The sequence below is a fragment of the Berghia stephanieae genome, chromosome 4 (assembly GCF_034508935.2).
Source record: "Berghia stephanieae isolate SIO BIC M18660-M18661 chromosome 4, UCSD_Bste_1.3, whole genome shotgun sequence".
Lineage (NCBI taxonomy): Eukaryota > Metazoa > Mollusca > Gastropoda > Nudibranchia > Aeolidiidae > Berghia > Berghia stephanieae.
Window position 1 is genome coordinate 78,352,539 of NC_088363.1, and position 7,557 is coordinate 78,360,095.

The 7,557-nt window shown below is 34.8% G+C and overlaps 1 protein-coding gene across 1 annotated transcript in view; it reads left to right on the forward strand.

Moving 5' to 3' along the window:
• The first annotated feature begins 6,325 nt into the window (after positions 1–6,325).
• Positions 6,326–7,557, forward strand: part of LOC144971320 (uncharacterized) — a 2,193-nt gene continuing 961 nt past the window's right edge. The window contains exon 1 of the mRNA XM_078911977.1: positions 6,326–7,557. This exon is cut by the window's right edge and continues 281 nt beyond it. Coding sequence (XP_078768103.1) covers positions 6,649–7,557 — 909 coding nt within the window. The 5' untranslated portion in view covers positions 6,326–6,648.

Genomic DNA, 7,557 nt, shown 5'->3' on the forward strand with positions numbered 1-7,557 from the left:
CAAGTGTTTCAGACGAAGAATTTAAAAGCTTTATACAAGTAGCACCAGAGAATAAAACGTTAGTTGAAGAATTATTAATAAAAAATAAAGATGTATTTGCTTTTTGTGATGAAGAACTGACAGGTACAAATTTAGTAAAAGCGGAAATTGAAGTAGATGATATGACACCAATAAATTTAAGGCCGTATAGAGTACCGTTAAATCAGCAGTCGGCAGTTAAAGAAAATATAGATGAAATGTTAAAAGCTAATATAATACGCCCGTCATTTTCTCCATGGAACTTTCCATGTGTTATAGTGGAGAAAAAGCCCGATTCAACAGGAGTTCGCCCTAAGCCACGCATTTGTGTAGACTTTAGGAAATTGAATGAAAGAATAAAATTGAGATCTTTCCCGTTGCCGCTCATTGATGATTTGTTGGCCTCATTGAACGGATGTACTTATTTTACTTTAACTGATTTACGCTCTGGGTTTAATCAGGTGTTTTGTGATGAAAAAACATCAGAAATTTTAAGTTTTTCTTTATTCTGTGGAAAATATCAGTATAATAGATTACCATTTGGACTTGGAATTGCGCCATCTACATTTCAGCGATTAGCAAGTAAACTATTAGCGGGTATGGAAAATTTCGCAACGGCATACATAGATGATATTTTGATATTTACAAAGGGTTCGTTACAAGATCATTTGGATAAAGTGCAATTAGTGTTTAACCGTTTGAGACAAAACGATTTAAAACTAAAATTGACAAAATGTGAGTTTGCAAAGAAACAAATAGACTATTTAGGATTTGTAGTGGACACGGATGGTGTTAGAGTAAAACAAGATAAGGTAGAAGCCATTAGATCATTACAGCCACCCACGAATGTTAGACAAGTAAGAGGATTTATAGGTATGGTGTCATGGTATCGCCGATTTATACCAAACTTTGCACAAATATCAGAACCTCTTGTTAATTTAACACAAAAGTATAGTAGATTTAAATGGACAGACGATTGTAAGAAGGCTTTTGATTATCTAAAGGATAGCCTTACGACGGTGCCGTTATTATTTTATCCTGATTTAAATAAACCATATATTTTGTATACTGATAGCTCAGACAATTGTATTGGAAGTGTGTTGGTTCAGTTGGATGAGGATGGTCAGCAAAACCCAATTCACTTTCTTAGTCACAAGTTATCTCCGAGTCAAGTTAAATCTTATTCGACCTCTGAAAAAGAATTATTTGCTATATTTTATTCGTTACAAAAGTTGCGCTATTATCTTTATGCTAGTGAATTTGAGGTGAGAACAGATCATTTCCCTTTGAAATATCTATTTACTGCCGAACAGAAAAATAGAAGAATACAAAAATGGGCACTGTTTATTAATAGTTATAAATGCACTATTTCATATATCAAAGGTAAAGAAAATACAGTGGCAGATATGTTATCCCGAAGTCCTCCAAAAGACGAAACAGTAGAAGATGAAATTGATTCGGATAATGAAAATTTTATTCAAAATTCTCCAATACCGATAGCGGCCATAAATACTAACAGAATAGATCCAACACCTATGAATGCAGGAAATGAGTTAATAGAATTAGAATTACAGAGAGATGTAGAACAACCGACAATAGATGATATTAATATCAAAGCTGAACAAGACCAAGATGATGAAATTAAAGACATAAAGGATAAATTAAATAATAAAATTGCAGATAAGTCCTTACATAAGAGATTCATGATTGTGGAAGGAATACTATATTACGTATCACAAATTGATGATGACCCAGTGTTACGTTTGTTTATACCGAAGAAATTTAGACATGAAGTAATTGTCCAATATCATGATGACAATGGACATATGGGTTTAGATAAAACATTCAGTGCTATTAAACAAAAATATTATTGGAAAAATTTGTATAAGGAATTAAATGTTTATATTGATAAGTGTGTTAAATGTAAAGAAAGAAATTTCCAAATTCAGAAAGCACCCTTAGTGAATGCTACGTTACCTAGCTACCCTTTTCAAGTAGTGCACTGTGACGTTGCAGGACCATTACCTTTAACTATTTCGGGCAATAAGTATATTGTTTCATTTGTTTGCGCATTTTCCGGCTGGATAGAAGGCTTTGCTATACCAGATAAGTCATCAGAAACTATAATAAATTTATTTTTAGAAGAATTTGTTACCAGATATTCTTGTTGCGAGCAATTTGTCACTGATAATGGAAAGGAAATGACTTCTGAAAAATTTGAGAAGGTTCTAAAATATTTAAACATTAAACATATCACCACTTCGTATTACCACCCAGAAGCAAATAGCAAAGTAGAAAGAAGCCATAGGACGTTAAATGATATTATGTCAAAGAAAATTAAGGATGATCCAGATTCATGGGATTTACATTTAAACCAAGTACTATTTGCAATGCGCACCAGCGTATCTAAAACAAGTAAATCATCTATCTTTTTCAATGTATTTTTACGACTTCCCATGTTGCCTTTAGATAATTTACTAGCTGTAAGAAGGAAAAATTACAGTTCAGATTATTATGAAACCATGTTAGAAAAACAGCATAAGGCTTTTATGTCTGTTCTTAAAAATACAAGAGAAGCCAGGCGTAAGCAAAATGAAAAAACAGAAGCAAGACTTAAAGAAGAATTGGAAGTGGGAGATTGCGTATATTATAAAAATTATACAAGAAGTAATAAATTTGAAAGAAATTGGCAAACTCATTATGTTATTTTAAAGAAAAACGGGCCGGTATCGTTTATAATTAAGAATTTATTGTGGTAGATTAGTAAAAGCTCATGCAAATTCACTTAGGTTAGCGAATTTAGAGTGGGAGGTTCCTAAAGAAAAAGGGAAGAGGTTAAGAAAGACTCAATATGCTGAATCACCAGTAAACACTAGTGATAGTGAGTCGGAATCTCAACTAGTAGACAACCTTGCTGAAGACAGTGATAGTGACGAAACTATTAATTATGATCCAAATGAATATGAACTTGAAATTAGGTCAGAAGATGAGTCATTATCGGAAGAGGATCCAAACGAAGTGAGAGATAGTATAGAACACAGACAAAGAAAGATTAAAACTAGTGATGACACTATAGAAGAAGAAACGCTGTGTTTGAAAGGCAAAAGTTTGCTAGAACTACATCGTATGAAGCGGATAAGAGTAGTTCAGAGGAAATTGATCCTGAACCCATGGAAATTAATCACGTTGCCAAGAGCAATAATAGACATAATTGTAAACGTCAAAATGAAAGAGATAATCAAAATGAAAACAAAGACAAAATCAAGTCAATACTTAGTGCCATTGCTGCGGCGCTGTAAGTATCTACTGTAAGATTAAGACTCCAAGATAAGGGTAGGGCAATTAAGATGTCCGAGCGCACAAGTTATAAAAAGTTGTGGGTAATTTCCCAATCAAGAGTGACGCAACCCGATTGATAATTGTATATTTACATTATGCGGTTAGAGCACAATGAATCAAGGAAATTGCTCTATAGGAATGCGTACATGTATTTTAAAACCTAATTCTTTTGTAATAAGATTTAATTGTATAATGAATGTTAAGATTTTAACTCATTTAAAAATTTAATTATTTTTGTTGATATTTAATCTAAGAGTTGGTATGGCTTTGTCGTTGGAAGCGGTCCTTATAAATTTGTATCAGAAGGAAGATGGGCGGTGTCAACAGTAAAACAATTGACATTCAGTTTAGTTTGTGAAACCAGTGACAAGGGGCAATTTGGACTGAAGTCTGTAGCTTTGCAACCTCCTTTGGATTTGTTAAGATTAAATTAAGGCTGTATGGCCAATAATGAGTTCATTACCATTCCAGCTCATTACAACATTAATTCAATGCAAAAAATTCAGACTGAAGTAGAAGATTTTTCTAAGGAATTTTCCAAACAAACATTTCAATTATGGCAACCTTTATACAAGGCAGTACCCTCTTTTAATCACACTTGGAATGTAAGTAATCTAGAAAATATTAAGGAAATACATATTGATGATATGATAAAACAACTTCACTCTTTAAAACCGTTGGGATCGTTAGATGGCAGTAACTGGACGTGGTTAGAAATATTGGGACTGGTAACATTAGGAGTAATACTAGTTATTTTGGTTTATCTTGGGTTAAAGTATAAGAATCAATTAAAGCAGTGGGCACCAAGTTGGATAAAAATTGGTCAGGTAGCTAAGCCTGAACCTGAAGAATATCCATTGAAGTCGGGAGGAAACAATGTGGTTGAACGGAAGGAACTGGAAAGAGACCCATTAAAGGCAATCTACCCAACCATTATGAACGAATAAATAATTTAAAATATATAAATAAATGCTAATGTTAAAAATCCAGAATTTAGATCCAATTAAAAAAAATAATTCATTGAATAAGGAAACGAATAAGGAAATTGAACAATAATTAGATAAATAATTAAATAAAATAAAATATAATAATAATAATAAAATAAAATTTTTAAAGCTCGGAGGTTAGGTCGTGGTTTAATCAAAGAGTCAAAAACCAATAAGGGAGTGGTAGTACCTTTCGGTGAGTGACTTAGTCAGGAGCCACTGGTCCACACCGTATTGAATTCACATACTGAGATGGTCCAATTCCCCCAACGAATTAAAAAGTCGGTGAGATGTCCATGCTCACGCTGTCACCTTCGATGTCTGTTGGTGAGATGTCCATGCTCACGCTGTCGCACTAGATGTCTGTTTGGCGAGATGTCCATGCTCACGCTGTCACCTTCAATGTCTGTTTGGTGAGATGTCCAGGCTCACGCTGTCGCCTTCGATGTCTGTTTGGTGAGATGTCCAGCCATGCTCACGCTGTCGCACTCGATGTCTGTTTGGTGAGATGTCCAGGCTCACGCTGTCGCACTCGATGTCTGTTTGGTGAGATGTCCAGGCTCACGCTGTCGCACTCGATGTCTGTTTGGTGAGATGTCCAGGCTCACGCTGTCGCACTCGATGTCTGTTTGGTGAGATGTCCAGGCTCACGCTGTCGCACTCGATGTCTGTTTGGTGAGATGTCCAGGCTCACGCTGTCGCACTCGATGTCTGTTTGGTGAGATGTCCAGGCTCACGCTGTCGCACTCGATGTCTGTTTGGTGAGATGTCCAGGCTCACGCTGTCGCCCTAGATGTCTGTTTGGTGAGATATCCATGCTCACGCTGGTTCCTGAGAATGTCTGGCTGTGAAATGTGCATATCTGGGATGCTGAGGAAGATGACTTGGCAGAGCTGTGTTTACAGACTTGAACAAGGACTTATATAATTTAAGATTGTAATTATTTTTTTTAAAAACCGTACGTTGATGAAGCATACAATATATGTGTTAATTGATTATTCAAGGTCTAATGAGACAATTGATCTCTAGATTGACTGCAGAGGGTTATAGTATAGACTCCAGTAATTGATCATAATATGATCAATGATGTGTATTTGCAAGCTTATTAATATCATGGTACTACATGATAAAATGTATTCTGACAACTATACATAGATAAACATTATCTTATGGATTGTCGATTTATGGATAAAATATTGAATGTAATTATTTTTCACTAAGTTTTACATTGAGAAATGCATGTGATGATAAGATTAAGATGTTACATTTTGAATTTTCTTACCTTAATTGGGGAAAGATATTAATACCAATGAATCAAGGTGATGGGATGTTAATAATGTATACTGAAATATTTTGAAAAAATTTACTTTAGGTGAGGGAGGAATATAAGAAGGTTGGACTTACATCTTATCCTTTACTTGATGTACTTAATGACCAGATGGGTTACGACTTTATGAAATATTAGCGTAGCGATCCTACCAGGCACTATCTTGTAATGTACCAACTTAACCTGAGCCAGGCACTTGTAATGTACTAACTTAACCTGATGTCACCAGGATGAAATGACAAGGGAAGTTGTTAAGATTGATACTCTCATGATTATAGTTGACATGTCAAGTCACGTATAATCACTGCTGTTTGTTATAAAAGAAGGGGTAGATAAGAGAGAAAGGAGAACAAGGGGAAGAGTAACAACGGACGGCCAGTCAGTTGTGTTGACTCTGCGATCTAGCCATGGCATTCAGGGACAATCCGAACTTAAGGTAACTTAAATTGCCGAGCTAAATAACATTAAGAACTAAGGAACTATGAAATCTAATTTAAAGACTAAAGAACTAAGATAAAGAAGATGAAGTTCATTGGGTTAAGGTTAGGATGATGGCCATAAAATATTAAAATGTAGAACGTTTGATTAAATTTTTAAGAAAGTAAATAAACATACAAGATTTCAAGAATCTGTTTTTTTTCGAGAGTGAATTTTTTTTAATTCCAACACAACTAAGTAATAAAACTATACGATCACAATAAACAAAACTAATATATGTAGATTAACAGTCTAATATAAAGTTAATTTGGTGCCGTGACTTTCCAGGATCTTGTGTGAGATTTCATTGTGAAATTCTGACTTCTAGGAGAATCAGGTTTGGGGATATTTTAAAAATTAATATGCGATAATCATTTTTTAAATTAAGTTTTTATTTTAATATAAATATATACAGAATTGTTACTGCCATTGAGGGTGAATAATAATAATAACAATAATAATAGTTAACAAAAGATTTAAGAACAAAACAAATAAATAAGAATGGCGGACCAAAATGCGGTAGTGGGACTCATGCATACAATGGATGCACTTTCTAATGCAATTGCCAACAGTGCAATTGGTTCTCTTATTGAACCTTTCTATGGGGATCCGAATAAATTTAAGGAATGGATGCGCTCAATTTCTAAGTATGCTACGTTGAATGAGTTAGATGATGGAAAGAAGATAAGGGTAATGATGTTAACAGCGAGAGGACCTGTTAGTGACTTTTTGCATAGAAGAAAGGAGGCTAATCCACAAATTACATTTGAGGAATTGCAGAGTGAGGTAACGGCCAATTTTGCACAGGTCACCGATAGTGAACACGCCCATGTTCTTTTACGTACAGTCAAACAAAAGTTAGGTGAGCCTATCAGTATTTTTGCTGAAAGATTATATGGACTGGCAGCCGATGCATACAGACAAGCCGACACTAGACAACCAGAGGCTAGGCAAATCTTTGAAAAACAGCTGATAATGTACTTTACAGATGGGTTGTTAAGCCAGAGAACTAAATATAGAATCATTAGGGAAGAACCGCGAACCTTAGCTGAATGTATAACTATTGCCATGAAGGATCAAAATGTTGAGAAGAGATTTCAACTGAGAGTAGGTCGTCAGGGTGGAGTAGAAAATAGACATGTTGAGCCGATGGATACGAGTCACGTTAGGACTAAAAGAAATGGTTGGTTCAGAAATAATAATCAGGATAATCAACAAGGAAGAGCACCTAATAGATTGGTTGCAGAAGTTGAAAGAAGAGATAATAGAAGATGCTATAACTGCAATAGTCCGAATCACCTTATCAGAGACTGTGACAAACCACGCAATAATGATAGGAGGGGGCGAGCAACTAATTACAGAAGATTTGCCGGTAATGATAATGATGCCTCTCAAAATTCTTTAAACTAA